This window comes from Ictidomys tridecemlineatus, chromosome 14 (assembly GCF_052094955.1).
Source record: "Ictidomys tridecemlineatus isolate mIctTri1 chromosome 14, mIctTri1.hap1, whole genome shotgun sequence".
NCBI lineage: Eukaryota > Metazoa > Chordata > Mammalia > Rodentia > Sciuridae > Ictidomys > Ictidomys tridecemlineatus.
This window is the reverse complement of record NC_135490.1, coordinates 19,620,307-19,638,866: the sequence shown is the minus strand read 5'-3', so window position 1 is coordinate 19,638,866 and position 18,560 is coordinate 19,620,307. Positions and strand designations below refer to the sequence as shown.

The 18,560-nt window shown below is 32.3% G+C and overlaps 1 protein-coding gene across 2 annotated transcripts in view; it reads left to right on the top strand.

Moving 5' to 3' along the window:
* Positions 1-18,560, top strand: part of Spock3 (SPARC (osteonectin), cwcv and kazal like domains proteoglycan 3) — a 405,155-nt gene that overhangs the window by 281,942 nt on the left and 104,653 nt on the right. For both annotated transcript variants that reach the window (XM_078030963.1, XM_078030962.1), the window contains exon 6: positions 12,905-13,019. In XM_078030963.1, coding sequence (XP_077887089.1) covers positions 12,905-13,019 — 115 coding nt within the window. The remainder of the gene's footprint in view (positions 1-12,904; positions 13,020-18,560) is intronic.

Below are 18,560 nucleotides of genomic sequence, written 5' to 3'. Positions count from 1 at the left end.
CCAGTATGGAATCTGTGTTAGACCTTGGTTTTATTTGTTGTTTTCTTATGTAAATTGTGTATAATATTTATTGTAAGCATAAGCCAATAAATGATACTAATGTTTTAAAACTGAGCAGAACTTCCAAAATATGAATTCCCTGAGGACAACAGTGGATGATTTTAAACTCTTCTATCACATTTAGTCATGCAGTGCTGGACAGGTGAACTAAATCATGGTGAATTCCCTAGAAATGAGATTTGCTTTTGAAATTGCCTATGTGTGTGTGCACCTGCATTGAAGGAAAACAAATGGAAAGCTTATCCATTTTATACTGGAGTTCTCAACCTAGCTGCAGAGAATCTGCATAAATGGTTCAAGATAAGACCCCACACATATAAACTTTACATGCTCCCCAGGTAACGTTTATGTGTAACTATGGTTGAGAACCATACGTATACATATGTATATGTATATGTGTGTGTATGTGTATATATATATATATATATATATATATATGTATATGTATATATTTGTTATATACTAGAATAATAACACAATAACAGCATTAAATAAGTATTTATATTATATTCTAATATAATATTCCACTTTAAATTTCAACATTCTATGATGTTTTATTCTTTTTGTCATTTACTTTTCCATTATTAGGCCCATTTTTACTTAACTTTTAATGGTTAATAATTTTGGTAACAGAGTTACTGTATGTGCATTTTGAAAGGTAGATGATTCCTGACACTTCAACATTAAAGTTTGCTATGTTGAATCTATTAGTATTTAGGATTTAATTGTCCCCCTTCCTTCCTCTAAATACTTCGAGCTGAGATCATTTTATGGTAGGAAAATCAATATTTGTAAATGCAGGGTACTATTTCTAATTAAACTGCTTTTCAGCATAGCAGCGGTTTGACTTTTGGCTAAGGTATGCCGACTGAATTGAGGTCACACCTCCAGCACATCAGCATGATAAGTTACTGGGATAAGCTCTCATAAAAGCACTGGACATAAAAAAAAATACACATGAAATTCATCATAAAATCTCATATTTAAAAGGAATGGAAAAGGATGACAAGGGCCATCCTGGCAAGGGTCCCTCGTCTGACGTCATGTTCTGTGAGATAAACCTCTATAGCTGAGGATAGTTCTAATGTTGAGAAAAGCTGTGCTGTCCTTACACTGATTTAGATTCCAGAACTCCCTATCCTTACCTCTGAAGACATCATGAAACACAAAGATATATTCTTTGTTCTGCAATTACTGGGAAAAATATGACTTCCTGGATCCATTTAAAATGGGAACAAGAAGCTAAAAGGCACTAGCAAAACAGCCTGAGGGGTAGAACATTATTTAATATATCTAAAACCCTATCTCCAGTGCTTTAGAATGATCTCACACCCATTCATTTATTTAAATATGAACATTTTTTTGTGAAGCTCATCTGTGCTGTGCTTGAGACATTTACCATTGTTTTAATAGAAACTCAGCCCTCTCTTTTACACTGGTATTTGATCAGATTTGTCATATTTAATTAAATTATATGACTACGATTTTAGTTGACCAAAGAGATTTTAGGAAGCAAAAAGTGTCATGGATGTAGCATAAACTTATGACAGAAATACAGGGTTTGAAGTCACTTAGGAACCCAAAGAGTACAGCATGGTGTGGCTTCAGTTGAAGGAAAAAGTGTAATGTTTTATTGTTGTCAATCAAAAAATCACTTCTCCAGGAGAATCTAAACAATATGCATTTGTCTGTAAATATTTCATGTTTGTGTTAAATATCATTATCAAGTTAGAAGTGAAAGATGATTTTTTTGTCAGTAGACTTAGAAATAATCTGTGAATTATAATGATTAAATATTTTGTAGAGAAATATAGAGTATAAATAAATTCTGACTATTTTTTGTCTTCAATCCTGGGTTTATTTTCTGTTCATATTAATGATTCGAATATATTGAACATTTCATGATCTATATATTGTGTTATTTCATCATTAGTGTATTTCAATTTACCCATAAAGGTAAGGGAAATGATAATTTATAGGCATTAATGACTTTTCTCTTTGAGAAAGGAAAAGGATACATAAAAAAATTAAGTTTGAACGTAAAAATGAAAAACAGTTTATGAAAGAATTAATATATTAAACCAACTGCTTGTATTGTTAAATAAAGGATTCTTTTATCTTTTCATTAACAAATAATTCCACATAGCCTTTCTGTGACAATGGAATGCCTTGCTTTATTTTATTTGTTATTATTATTTTATTGTTTTATTGTTATTTTATTATTCAGATTCCATTTCTAAAACTTATGCTCAAGAGATTCGACTTAATTTCCATGATCATATTACACTAAGAAGTCTGGTACATTTCAGGATGGTGAGCATCTTGGAAGACAGTTGCTGAGGTACTGAGTGAGCATACTCCTTTTTCAGGGTTCATGCTCTGCTCTGTCCACCTTTAGAACTCACCTGCCCTCCCTCTCCAGGCATGAATTATTTTATACCTTTCTCTTTAACCTTAACATGGACAGTACATAGACTTACCTTCATGGCCTGAGCGAGACTCTTGAGTTAGTATATTAACCCTGATGAGGTTAGGACAAATTTATATCTTGATACATTTTTTTTTTATTTCTTAGATACATAACATTTTTAAGCTTGTAATCTTCTTATGTATGAGCCACTTTGTATCAAAATGGCCTTTTAAAAACTACATTGATATTATTCTAAGGTTTATGAAATTCTATTAGTTTACTTAGTTCTTTGACATGATTCCTTAGAAAAATGAGAAGCTAGACAATCCATGTGTCTTTTCACACACTCATATTTGAAATGTTGATCATCTATAATATCTAAACCTGAACAATGTTGATCTACTTGTTTTATTTACTCACTTGCCAATTTCACAACACACTGGGGGAAATAAATGTGTTGCCATCCATTCAAGTAAGGAGTTTGACATATATGAGCAATGAAAAGCTGTCAAATTCAATGAATACTCTGAAACCTTCCCTTATTAAGTGGTAATAAATTATTTGACAGTGTTATGAATCCCTTATCATTTTCTGCCTTTTTACCTTAAATCCCTGAGTGACCATCACTTCAGCAATGACTATGGCACCATCAAAGAGAGGCTTCCAAAAGAACATGTGTGTTGTGCCAGAAAACTTTAGTACTATAACCCCAGACTCTGGTCTAGATGTAGGGATGAGGTGAGCATAGGAGTCAAAGCAAGGGATGCCCTGTATTTGGGGGGCTATTTTTTGTTTTAACTTTTTTTTTTTTTTTTTTGAGACACGTTCTCACTATGTTGCCAAGACTGGCCCTAAACTCCTGAACCAAAGTAATTCTCCCACCACAGATAGCCTCTCATGTGGCTGGGACATCGGGCATGCCCTGCAGTGCCCAATTTTTTATATTTTTTGTCTTCCATTTATAATAACTTGTGTTTTCATTTTCATTATGATAATGCATGACCTTTTATTACACTAACTTTCATAAGTTCATATATACAAATATGAATATATGTGTGTGTATATTTAAACATGTATCTGAACTTTTCATGATGCATCTAAATTTATATCTTGATACATTTTCAAGCTTGTAATTTTCTTATGTGGAAGCCACTATGTATGAAATAATTTTGATAGATTATTCCTCTTTTACAAATGAGAAATGGGGTAATTTGACCAGTGTCACTCATTCTCTAAGCAGCTTTTCCATTTTTAAATGTGAACTTGAAGCAGATACACTTTTCCAAAACTTTTTTATTATTGGTATTTATTTTTCTACATTAATACACACAAATATTGTGATAAGTGTTTCTATTTGAAACATTTAAAACGATATCAATATATGGGTTTTAAACCTAGGGAGTCATTTCTTCTTCTCTTAAAGCCTAAGATATCATAGCAATTTTCAAAATTGTATTTTCTAGGATTTTTACATAGTAAGTCTAATTTATCATTTTTTATAGTTATTACTTTCTACAGAAATGAAATTTTCTACATTTTCTCCCAAAATTTTTAACATTTTAACTTGTAAATTTACATCTGATGGGTAATTATTACTTTTAGTACATGGTTGAACTTTGTTTTATAAGAGGTAACTGACTGCTGGATCTTCCTATGTAGCACCTTGCCTCACTGGATTTCTTTGGTACTTGTGTCAAAACCAAAATGGCCCTAGAAGTATTGTTGTGTTTCTGTCTCTACTTTGTTTCAGTGGACTATTTTTCTTAGGCTTGTACCATGTACCTAAGTTTTTTATATCTTTATGCTACCTTTTGAATTCAGGGGCTGTTTTAGTCAGCTTTTGTGTCCCTATGATAAAAAAACCTGACAAGAACAACTTGAGGAGGAAAAAGTTGGTTTGGGACTCATGGTTTTCAGAGGTCTCAGTTCTTAGATTTGGCTATCATAGATGAAAGGCCCCACAGAGGAAGGCTGCTCAGTTCATGGCAGGTGGGGAAGATGCGAAAAAGGGAGGAAGAGGAGAAAGGGGCTGCAGGATGAGCTACCCCTCATGGTCACCCTCTGTGACCCAACTGTCCAGCCATACTCCACCTGCCTGCAGTTGCCACCCAGTTAGGCTCATTCAAACTAAGATGAAAGGTCTCTGGTTTCCATCTAATAGTGCAATCATTTTATCTCTGAATGTTCCTGCATTGACAGGAACTTTTGGGGAACACTTTACATCCAAACCTATAAAATTTTTAATATTGTTTTGGTGGTTGTCCTTTGTATTTATGTATGAATTTCAGATTCAGTTTGTCAGTTTCTATAAAGAATCAGCTAGAATTATGATTTGGATTTTATTGAATACATAGGTAAATTCAAAGAAAATTAATATATGCCAAAAATTGAATTGCCAACTCCACACACTTGTCTATCTCTTCATTTAGTTAGATTTCACAATTAATGTTTGGTATTTTTCTGAATAGAGGCCTATAATGTTTTTTGTTGAATTTAAAACTAATTTTATTAGTGCTATTGTGAATTGAATTTTTATTTTTAATTGTTTTTAATATATTGTCATATAGTTCTTTTTCTATACTGATCTTCTATGTTGCCACTTTTCTATGTTTACTTACTATTTCTAGGTATCTCAGAATTTTCTGAATATCCAGTTTTTCTCTATATAAAAAAAAGGCAGATGTATCTCTTCCTTTCCTATATTTAATGTCTTACTTCATTAATTTGCCTTATTGTTCTGGCTAAGTAGTGTTTAATGTACCTTCTTGCATTAGTCCCAATTAAGATAATCTTAGGCATTTTCACTAGTAGGTAGAAAGTTACATATAGTTTTTTTGTCTGAGAAAAAAAAATTAAAAACATTAGTAGAGCTTAAGGAAATTTTAACCTGGATTTCTGCAGCCTTCATAGAATAGAGACAAGGAGTGCCAATATCTTATGTTGCCAACATCTTATGCCAATATCTTATGCACCACCAAAAGAAAGGATTTATGCTACATGCATGCACTCATGGAATTTTTGTATTAAATTTTATTTCTTAAATAGTAAAATATTTGCCCCTTAAATAAAATATCATCTTTTATAATATTTCACATGGTTTATAAGAGATTAGTTTCTCAAAATTCTAAAACATATAGAATATTATGGAAAATACATATTCTTTAGAAAAGTATAATAATAATGACAATAGGTGTATACTAATTATAGCAAAAGTATTCTCAAGTAGCATTAGGTATAAATTGCTAAAATAATTGGGCAATGATATCTGGTAATATTCTAAGTATTTTACATGCTATAATTTAACCTTCAAAGCAAACTTGTAAGATATATTGGAAAGTGATCCTCAATATGCAGATAACTGAAAGGAGTCCCTAGGAGACAGGGAACTGAGAAGCAGCAATGCTGGAGAGGAAGCCCAGTTTAGAGCTCACATGGTTAACCACAGTGCTATACTTTGCAATAAAACTGCCAGCAAGATTCGAGTTGATGGATTTTATATGTGTGGATTTTAACTTCATGTTCTCCTTTGAAACATCAATTATTCATCATTTTTCCAGGATAAAGGAACCATGGGAGGTAATAGGAGAGATTTCAAGGAGTGATATACATTCCAACTCTTTAAAAACTTATATTGTAGGAAGGTAAATAGGTTATCTAATGTGCATGTTCCATTCTTATTCTGTTGGTATTAGTTATTCTAGCTAATGTATTCACAGAATTTCTAGGAAGTTCAAAAATCAATGTACATACATTCCCTTTGGAAAAGCTCATTTCTTTTGTCAAAGATGCACAACTCATATCAACAACAACAAAAGAATCTGAAAAAACTAACATCTTGTGAATGCCTAATATATTTAAATCAGTGTTCTAGGTTATTTATACAACATTAACAAACTAAATTAATGTGTTAATTTTATATGCATTAATTTATTCCTATAAGAATTCTAAAAGATATATTCATTTGTTTTATCTACATTTCAAAGGTAGTCTGAAGCATAAAGATATTTAATATATTATTAAGGACAGAGAACTGGTAAAGAGCAGGGATAATAATATTTTGTATCAATATGAATAAAAACATGCATTTTATAAAACTAATAACAAAATATTTTATATAATGGAGTGCATATATGGTATGTATTAATATGCTATATAAGTAATGAGGATAATTTGCTATAAAAGATGTAATTTAAAAATTAATACAAAAAGGAATCATTTTTCTAAACAAGGAAAATGGTATGCTATAAATAATATGTACTTTATAAACTTGTAATAATATGAATTGTAAAATGAACACAAAAAGATGTGGCTGTCATACTATTTACAGTTCATTCATAGACAAATTACATGTTTTCCCACAATCTCTCTCCAGATTCAAGAGCCAACGACCTCAACAAATTCCGTAAACAATCAAAATATACTATAGAAGTTCAGGTAGTTGGTAGTTCCTTGAGCTTCCACCTGCCTTTTCTACCTGACATGAGGATTTAATATATATATATATCAGGATGCATTCATGATTGCATAGATCTCACAACTTGATCTACAAGAGGCCTTAAGGTTACAGCTTCCAAAATAATTTACCCAGTGATTCACCTGACCCGAATGCCTTCTTATATCAACTTTTCTGGTTGGATACTTCCTGTACATGAAGAACTCCCTGAAAGGTAGCCATAAATAATGACTCAGTTATCCCATCTATAAATATGTAACCAAGAATGAATTCATGTAAGAGAGATCTCCTGTTAAATGAGGGGTATCTGATCTACTGGTAGTGTTTCTCAAAACAACTGAAGGACTCTTAGACCACTCCCGAGGCATAAGTCAACCAAACATTTTATTCATAAGGGTATAATGCAGGAGCAACAAGGGCATTCTGTGGAAACCAGAGAGACCAATTATGTTCCCAAACATTGGCCTGTCTGAACCACTACCAGGGGACTCAGATCTAGAATTGAGTTTAAATCCCTAAGATTCTCTTGAACAGCCTGCCACATAGAGAGTCACAACAACCAGATATCAGCCTATGGCTGCTCTTAGGAGAAGTAGCAAAAAAAATCCTGAATAAATACAAGAACATACATGCCCTCTTTTGGAACAATATTCAACCATCAAATGGTGTGTGAACTATGTGGAAGTGTGGGAGGTAGAATCAGAAATCTTTTTGAGTATACGACTCAGAGACTAACCTCATCTAAACAATATCAGATTCTTGTAGATGACAGGGAGAATGGAAGATCATTAAACACCTTGCTGATCATTACCTTATTTAGTAGATTTGGTGATAATAGGTACAGTATTGTCAGACTGCAGATTGTCCACAGGAACTCATGACCCAGATTCGTTTCAGAGGACGTGATAATGGAACCAGAGTCACATGACCAAATGGGATACCAACAGCATTACTGGAAAAAAACAAAAAGTGTAAACAGACATTTTCACCTTAAAGAGTTCATTAGGTTGGTGGCAGGCCCAAAGGTGGGGAATATGGCACAGCTTGCTAGACGGCTTCCTCACCAGCTTCTTGGTTTACCTTATAGAAAGGACCAAGGTAAAGGTCTGAGTGTAGAACATGGACTAGCCTATACCAAAATGCAGTAAGGATACTACATTTTGGAGAAAATGAGCAAAGTCAGCAGTTTTTCTTCCCTGCTGGAGACAATGAGCCTTGTGGAGACACACAATAGTCCTAGGGAGCTTTATCTAGTGAGCAGGTCTTTGAACCTATTGGAGTTTATCAGCCATCCCTAGATCAGAAAAACTGAGAAGCAGGACTACCAATGTTGCTAGTTTGAGAAGATGGATGTCTCAGAGAGCAAATTCTATCATGTGCTATCCAGTCGATTGGATGATATCCACCCACATTGGTGAGAGCCATTTGCTTGACTCAGTATGATGTATTACAATATTTTATCACATCAAAATTAGATCCTCAAAATGAAATTTCACGTGGAAAAGGGAAAGTTTATCTCAAGTAAGGTGGGTGTTATTCCTTGATGAAAAGAAGAGTTTATACACACAGAAAACCATGTTGTAGTCTACACTAGATAGCAGGGTATTTTTAATGTTGTTGTTGCTATGTTGAACTCCCTGCTTGTGTTTATGTTATATAATTTTAATACTTGTGTGTAATTAGTATATTTTGATTGAGTGAATGATTTTAAGACTGAATCAAGTCCTCCTTTCCTCCTCTGGTTGACTTTGCATGGGGAACACCAGGATGGATATCCCAAGAACACAAGTGGAGGAGTTTTGTAGGGAAAAGGAAAGCTGTAACAGAGTGTGATGAAATCTTTCACAAGAGTTCAGATCATGTCTATGATATTGCTTCGTGAGGACATTAAAGAGATAATATTAGTTCAAGAATGATTAAAACGGAAATATGATCCATGACATGATACATGACCTTCCTTATTTCTCAATTTGCTTTCTCATTTGGCTAAAAGTTTTTATTGGTACAATGAGAAAATTAATATTGTTACTCTTCCTTACCTATTAATAATTATACAATCCTTTTACATCAGAAGAACTATAAAATAGTGCTTGAATCCCCTTGCAGCAATATATACATTTGATGAGTTGCATAAGCTTTCCAAACTTGCAGTTCTATTGGAAAAAAATATGCTTATGTTATTTGAATTATCAGGAAGTCATGCATCAAATTAAGCAGCATGGTGTTTGAGTTATAGCAATGCCTTGATGAAAGCAGGTGGCCCTTAACTGTGTAGTTTGTTGTTTGAGCTGATTTGTACTCTCTGAATAATTAGGTACCTGTAGATGATAGAGTGTTTATACCATTGTTTTTATTTTATATGGATTACCTTGGTGAATACCAAACAAAATTTTTCTAAGAGACATATGAACAAGTTCTTGAGAGTTTAGTTAATCCTTTCATTGTCTTGAAGTAAAACAGTGTCTTATTTGGGCATTTCAATCCTTGCATTATCAATATTTGAGGCCAGATAATCCTTTCTCCTGGCAGTGTGTGTGTATTGTGGGAGGATGGGGGGACTGTTCAGTGAGCTGCAGAATGTGTAGAAGCCTGTCAGTCCTCCTTAATAGATGCCAGCGGTAACCTGTCTACCCTCTGACCCTAATTGTAGCAACCAAGTATCTCCAGATGTTCCTAGTCAGGGAGAGAGGACTTGTCCCCAGCTGAGGACTTCAGGTCTAAACCATCTGCCAGGGCAATGGTGATCTTGAAAAATGGTAACAGCACCCTTTCCCAGTGTCTAATGCACCTGAGAGTTAGAATCTTTTCTGTATGCTGCAGATTTCTCCTATTGTAATATCATATTTTCTTCTGTTTGATGCTGCTATTAAACAAATGACTATAAAGTAACTTTCTGTGAATTGTGTCAAAATCATTTTGCAGCCTTACTCTCCACAATAATGCATAACATGAGTGCTCTGAGTACTTAGGGTCTTAATCAGAGATGCATTAATCATGCCTTTCTCTACATTATTTGCATTTTTTGGTAATTATAGACTAATGAGCATGCCCTTTATGTGATATTTTAGCTCACTTATACCTTGATAAATATTTCAGCTTTGTGATAATTAAGTAAATTGAACATTATAAATTAGAAATGTAGTCAGTGGATATGGCTAAAAAATATTTAAAGGTAGCATCTTTTAAAATAGAATTTTAATATCCTAATATCTTTTAAGTAAAAGTCTTCATAAATGATTTTTGTTTCCAAAATTGATTCATAAGTAAATAAAACAAAGTGGTTTTTTAATAACTGGAAGCTAAATTCATATGATTATATAAACAGGATATAATCTCTGATTTTTTTTTTGCTCTTTATCTATGTGCATAGAGAAAAAGTTGTTCAATAGACTCATTCTAATGAAAAAAAATCATTTCATTGGTAAAGTGACATTCTGTGAAGCTATGATTTTATCATATCTCACAATCTTAAGGACAGTATTGAAACATTTAGTGGTAATTATGCCAAAGAAAGTTTGCTGAAAAGTGAAACTTTATAAATAAAATTTAATTAATTTTAATAAATATTATACTCTTCTTATAAATTACATTTTTAGTGCCTAAGAATATCTAAAAATTGAATTATCAACCCTCAATCAGAAAATGATTCTTCTTTATAATTAACCAAATTTTATATTTTTGTGTTCAAATATTACACTTTCTCATTTTTTATGTGAAAACAAAATAAATCTGACATAGAGCATCTTCAAAGGGATCTGTCATTTCAAATGGGAAAATCCAGTACTAGCACCCAAACAAAAATGCATGCCTGAAATTTGGAGTTTGAGGCAGAAGGATCACAAGTTCAAGGCCATCGTCAACAATTTATTGAGACCCTGTTAAAAATAAAAAAAAAATGAAAATAAGTTAGAAAGGCAGGAAGGAAAAAGGGCTGGGTTGTAGCTCAGAACACCCCTTGCTTCAGTTCCCAGTACTAAAAAAATAAATCATAACCTGTAATTAATATTGACTTTTACTTTTGTCTGCTCATAAACCAGTCAAAATTGCCTCTGAGTTTTCCTTAAATTAAGTCATGAGTCCAAATTTTCATATGACCATGTCCAGGGTGCTGAAATAATAAGAGAAGTTACAGTAAAGAATATTAAGTCTGAAAAGTCTCAGTTTCAAGCAAGTCATCTGGCTTTCATTAAGCCCTCCTAATTGCTTAAATATTTATTTCTATTTTTAATTAGGTGTTGGGCATTTTTAATTGCCCTTAAAGTCCGTCATGCTTTTACATGAGGAAATCATTTTTTCAGTTTTTGAAACACTGAATTACTTTTGAAAGCGTTATTCATCTAAAAGAGCCAATATTCTGCTAAAAAACATCTTCAAACGGCTTAATTTTTAATCATTTGTTGCAGGGGTATTCAAGAATTTTGCTTGTCCACTGAAGAGTTATTTGACAAAAAATAAATAAAATGTTGTAGAATGTGAGTAATCTGATTACTTGTTTAGAGCATTCGGTACTTCTTGATATCAGCTGAATCTAAATTGAATTAGTCATGGGGGCATGTGCCTATGGGAGCCAGAAAGTCTACTTTATTTAATTTTAAAATAATTTGCTCTGAGTAAATTATGAGAGTGCCACTAAAGAAATCATATTACTTCAGAATTAGGAAGATCTATTTCTTTTAGAGTAGGAAGACAATTATTGCTCCTTAAAATATGGTGTAGGTTTAGGATTTTTTAAATCCTGTCAAATGTGAAGTTAAAAAAATATTCACTGAAGAAGGAATTAAAAATAGTCAGGCTTAAAATTCTTCAAAGAATGATGTTTACAAAGAAAATCAAACCACATCAAATCAAAACTAAATTAATATATAAACAGACTCATGTGCCATAATATTTTTATTATTTTATTTTAATTCCAGTCAGCTTTTATTAACATTGGCTGAGATTCTGGTTCAGGGTAGCTAATGCATTGAAAAATTACTTGTCTGATTTCTTAGAACACTGGAGATTCAGTGCTATTATCCCAATTATCATATGTGACAATTGAGAAGAGAGCATTTGTGAAACTAGTCCTAACTACCACACTTGGGAAATGGCAGTCATGAGATCCAAATTCAGGAGTCATGATCTTTGTCCTGCATCTTTCACTTATCTTTTCCCATAACATGTATAATGAAATTTAAGTAGACTATTCTCACTTTCATAACAATTTCTAATGCTATGGTAATATAAGCACTCAAGAATGGTATCCTATTCTCTTATTAGTAAAACAAGAATGTATCTAAAAAGGTCATCATGCCAAAAAATGTATGAACTGTATACATATACATGCCATTTCATAAATATGTACTCATGTAAAGATTATATTCATTTTTTAAATTTTATACATAATTATGTATACTTGTCCTGTGTCTATGTGTACATGTGTGTGTATGTATATTTGACTGTTGTGGTATCTTAGTTTTAAGTCACAAGTAACCACAGAAGTATTTCCTAAGTACCTCACTCATGAATTGATTTTGCCATCTTTTGTCATTCAGTAATGTGCATGTCACTGATTTATCCAGTTGCCATGTCCAAACTTAGCATCCAATAACAGAGTTCAAATATAAACAAGCAACTAAAACCAATAATATATTAAAAGGGGAACTCAAGATATTCTGAGTTAAGTCATCTCTCTGTCCATTTGATTCTGAAGTTCTAAACTTGATTCATTTAATGGAGCTGACAAAGTAGGAATAGCTTTTTAGACTGCTTTATTCCCTAGTGACTGTTCTCCACAATGACCAAGGTAACTGCATTCCTGCTCTTTCATAAAATAATAAATAATATATGAGTGTGTAAAAGTGCACCTGAGTATTGGAGATATATGTAGAAAGATTTTCAAATTAAATGCATAACAACTTACTTTTTTCTTTCTAAATATTTCCTGACTTTCTGCTGATACTAGATGCATTTGATTTAAGTATTTTTCTCTTTTTATACAGTGCAAGCTAGAATATCAGGCATGTGTCTTAGGAAAGCATATCTCAGTCAAATGTGAAGGACGTTGCCCATGTGCTTCAGATAAGTCCACGAGTACAAGCAAAAACATTAAGAGAGGTAAGTGATGAACATTTATTTGTAGCTTTATATTTGTTCCAACCTATTAAAAAGTTTTGCAATAAGTGACATTAAGTGCAGAATGAAATTTACTCTTATACATGTAGCTAACAGTTATTATGTCTATTTTTCTACCTTTTAGCCCCATAGCAAATAATTGTTTTTATATTTTTGACATTTCTTATCAGAATAAGTAGGAAATCTAAAGAAAACCATTTCTTTTCAATGTGTTTACCATATGCCTTCTATACATAATTATGTATGAAACGTGTCTTTTAGGTCTTGCTCTGTTTCTTTTTATACTTATTTATTTCTATCATGTATTGCATAGGTATAATTTCCTATAGAATAATTTAATAAATTAAACACTATTTTCTTGATTTGACACCAAATAAACTAATTCTGTGAAATTAATATAATGTATGTATTATAGTATAACTTTTGAATTTTCTTAGATTATTTATTGTAGTTTTTATGGTATTATATATTTTATAATTTATGTATTGATTTATTTATTTGATACTGGAGATTGAATCCAGGGGCACTTAACAACTGAGACACATCCCTAACCTTTTTGTATATTTTTTATTTAGAGACAGGGTCTTGCTGAGTTGCTGAGGCTGGCTTTGAACTTGTGATCCTCCTGTCTCAGCCTCCCAGGCTGCTGGGATTTAGGCATGTGCCACCACACTTGACCTTATTGATGCTTTTTAAAAAGCCTCCATGGCTGTTAGTTTCATTCCTCCACAGCTCTAGATAAATAAGGTAGTGTAGGAATAGATGTTTCTTTAAGTCAAAAACTATTTTACAGATAACTATCAACGTTTTCCATGTATTTTATAACTCTCCGACCCTTGTAATTTAAAAATATCATGGGGTGCCTTTATTGTGGTAGAGAATTGATTTTTGCTTTTTTCCCCCCTCAAAAACTGTGAATAATAGATATGTAGACTAAAAAAAAATGTGTAGTTAATGTGAAATGCATTCAACACACTATACATTTTGTTGAACATGGTGTACCAGTCAGCTTTCTGCGATTGTGGCATAATATCTCCGATAATTAATTTATAAGGAGGAAAGGTTTATTTTTTTCAGAGTTTCAGAGCGTTCAGTCCATGGTGACTTGACTTGATAGCTACTGGGCTTGTAATAGTCCTCCTGTTTATCATGCTGGGAGCACATGGCAAAGGAGCTGCTCACCTCTGGGTAGCCATGAAGCAAAGACAAGGGGCCAGAGTCCCAATATGCGCCTGACCTAACTTCCTCCAAGGCCTCCCAGTGCCCAATTCTTAAATGTTCCCCCACATCCCTATCATGCCACAGGCTAGAGACCAAACTTTTAGGGACATTCAAAATCTAAATTAAAGCACTTGCTAGTCCATGTTATAGTCTCATAATGAATATCTAATAAAGGCATCTAAGCTTCAATTATGTCACTTATATCAGACTTTACCCAATGAAGTTATATTTGAAATTACAAATTTAAAATTTAAAAAAAAATGTTATGACATTAAATTTAGCAGAGGAGACAGCGAGGTTCGTTTGTCCAAAGTAAATTACATAATTTGCAAACAACTGTTAAGTTAGTGCTAAAACTTGAGGTCACCAACAGAATGAGACTGACTGGTGGAAAAGGTGAAGTGGTCTTCTAGGACCTCTGATCTTTTATCCTCACTTTCACTGCCTCACCCCATTGTAGGGCCATCTTCAGAGCTTGCTTCCTTCTTTATTCCCTCCTCTGTATCCTGGATCTTCTCTCTCCATCTTAAGCCCAAATAAGGATTTCCAGTGCTACTCTGAATCTATCAATCATCCCCCACAGGATTCAGAATCAATTATAATTTTCCTTTAGCCAAGATTCTTTGATGCTTGAAACTTCCTGATCCACACTCCCAATTTAGACATTGATTGATTTGAAGAAACAGTGGAATACATTTTCATCTGAAAAATCATAGGCATGAAATAAATCCTAGCACATTTGATATCTATGTTTCTTTCTTTCACTGGGAGCCTTTAATAACACCTGAGAAGTAGCTCTAATAAATATATATTTAGGATACATTAGAGTTCTTCAATAAGATTTCTCTTCAGTAATATTTCCTGCTTTTAGATTACTCATGAATGGGAACATATGTTGGAGATAGTATGAATTTATCATAATCTTCTACCATTTGCATTAAATATTGGAAGGTAACACATATGAGGAGAAGACCCTTGTGAATAAACAATAATTATGTTATTATTTAAGTTTTCTGCACAGTGTTTATGTTAACATGTCAAGAAAGAAACTTTTCTTAAAGTCTTATCATCAGGGGATAAAGATCATTTGTGTTCAATTGTGCGTCGAAAAAGAGGCAAGAGGAATTTAAACTAATCCTGCTCTGACAGATTGTCAGGGCAAAGTAAGTACAGGATTTTGCTAGCTGCTGTGGGAAAGCAGTGCAGAAAATTTTGAATGTCATTTCTCCACAGTGCCAAAGGCCAAGAGACAAGGGAAATGTAAAACTGAGTTCCAAATCATTTCTAATCTTTCAACTGTCATTTATATTAGAAGCATGTCTTAGGTGAACTGTGCAATGCAGGAAATGCTGCTTGATATTATCTCTGTTCTAGAAGAAGAGGGGAAGAAACAACTAACAATGAAATATTTCTTAAATCTTTCTGGCTTCCTCCATTTGAGGTTAAACTGACACCAGAGTATGTTTTCACCTTCTTCTTTGCAGAATGAATCCTTTAAATCTGCTTGGACTGCAGTAAGACTAATAAAAATAGATTTCCTTTATAAAGAAAGTAGAGGAAAATTAAGTTCTCCTCCATTTTCCTAATGTATTCCATGATATATTCCATGTATGTAGGTTCATATGTCTATATCCAAGTAGCATAACTAAAAAACAATATAATTTACATTTCTTATGATCATGGATTCTGATTTTTTAAAGTAGATAATCATATCATTCTTCAATCAGAAACTTCTAGATTTCTTTCATAAATTTCTTCTTCTTTTCTCTTTCCCTTCATTTAAAAACAAAACTACAGTCTTCAGTACTGCAAAAAAAAAATAGTGTTCATTAACAAAGAACAATTTTATTCAAAGATTACTAACCTTTCAGCTGATTTTTTAAGTTCCCTGATGTTTTTGTAAGGCCAGGGAAATATAAGATTCATAGTTGTGAGCATGGACTATGAATAAGCCACTTTCCACATACATATTTAGCAATTCTAAATCATAAAAAGAACTTACAGAATCAAATACCAAGATAATTGGTAAAGACCTTGGAAAGGATTTATATTGTGGATGGTAAATCAAAAGAATTGCCTTAGACAAATCTTAATTGCTCACATGGCAGTGATTTACAGATATAGTAAACTTTAGACTTACGCACATCCAAAGTGCTCCCTTTGGTCACTCATTTGATTGGTTAGATGCAACAGTTTATTTTAATTGTTGTTTTTCTTATTACAAATTCAGATTTTCCCAGGTGTGAAATATTTTTCTTGATTCTGAGTTTTATATATCTCATCTTTTAGAATTTTATTCATTGTAAATAATGTCATTTTTAATATTTTTAACACTACCAACATGCATCTAAACACACCATCACACTCCTCAATAATTTGAAATACCAAATTTCAGTGGAAGCAGCCATCAAAAACAAAGACAATACATAAAAGATTTCAGCAGATCAACTGAGTGAAAGGAATAGAACATAAAAAGGAAATAGATCACAAAAGTTATAGCACACATTCAAGGAAATCATATGTTCCTTCGGTTCTTGGATGCAGAGTGCTTTTTAGGGAAACATGTTGCAATCATTGCCAGAGATGAAGGCTCTGGTTTTAATTCATTGAATTCAGATACACGAAGAAGTTTAAGGTCTTGAAAGAACATTTCCCAAACATTTTCTTACTCTTACTATGTAACTGTTCTATACAGGCAATTTCATGTTTATTTCTTTGGGAAAGAGGTAGGAAAATAAATATTCAGGTGTTTCAGAAAGAAGGCAATCATCTCTCATCAATAATAGCAGACACAGAAATGAGAGAAGTAGCATTTAAATAAAATGGAATAGAATTGCTGGAATAGAATTCACAAGGCTTGGAATGAATATGATAGACAAGGAAATTAATGTATCAAAGATAATTCTTGAGTTTAATAATCTGGGAGATTTATGCATGCTAACACAAATGTCTAGTTTATCTTCCTGAACTTGTGAGGCATACTGTTTCTCTACCTTCACTTTTTTGTACAACTCAAGGTTCCTTTTACCAAGAGCTGAGAATAGGTAAATTGCATATTTCCCTTTATGCCTTATTCTCTAGATGATAAGAATTAAATAACTGTGTAATCATGATTCTATTTATTTATAAACTATACTTGCTCCAAATTTTGATTGTTTCTTTATTTTTAACTATTTTTCATACTTTCTTTTTTTATTATTAGTTGTTCAAAACATTACAAAGCTCTTGACATATCATATTTCATACATTTGATTCAAGCAGATTATGAACTCCCATTTTTACCCATATACATATTGCAGATTCACATTGGTTCCACATCCACTTTTTTGCATACTGCCATACTCGTGTCTGTTGTATTTTTCATACTTTCTACCTGCATTGTGCATTGTTATCCTATAAGGTAGCAAAAATTAGTGTTTATAGTATAGATTTTAAAATCATAGTTTTCCACTGATGAACATGTATATATTGGCAATATATACATATATGTTTAAGCTTATAAGTCATAGTTTCTTTGATTACAAAAACATTGGAGGGTTTTCAACTTTTTCTATCATTCATAGTACTTATAAATTTCGAGAATTCATTATATACTTTGAAATAGCTTAGCAGTATAATTCTGTAGCCAAGAAGTTATTGGTTATTTTCTTTAATAAACCTGATACATTCTTTCACATCTGTTGTGTGTATGTGTATATTGCTTCTTTTATTATGTTAATATAAATTATGTTAATTTATATTTAAAATGAATGTCCATTTTTGAAGGTTTTGAATGTATTATCCAAAGTTGTATATGATATAAATTTGTAATTAAAAACACCTTTTCTAGGTCACAAGATTTTTAGGAAATATGTAATAGACTTTATAACTCTGAACTCATTCATTAACGCCTGAACTTCCATTCTTCACTGTTTAAGCAATTACATTTTATAAGATTTAGATTTTCTTAAATTCTCTAGTACTTTGGGTTTCCTAATTAGTTTGTATCAGAATATGGTTTTACTAAAATGCACAGTTGACACTGTAGAAAAAGACTAACACCAGTATGCTAATATATTCTGGCAACATGCATACATAAGTACAACATTTATAATCAGTAAGTTCTCTGATTTTTATTAGCTTTAGAGAATTGTAAAATTAAATAAATTTATTGACAAGTGTTGCATGATAATTTACAATAAAATAAATGTTAAATTTTTAGAATATTTATTCTTGGATTAAAGCTAATATGTGTTCCAAAACAGAACATAAACTGAACAAAAGTACATTTTAAATGTGGAAATTGTTAGAGCTATTCCTTGA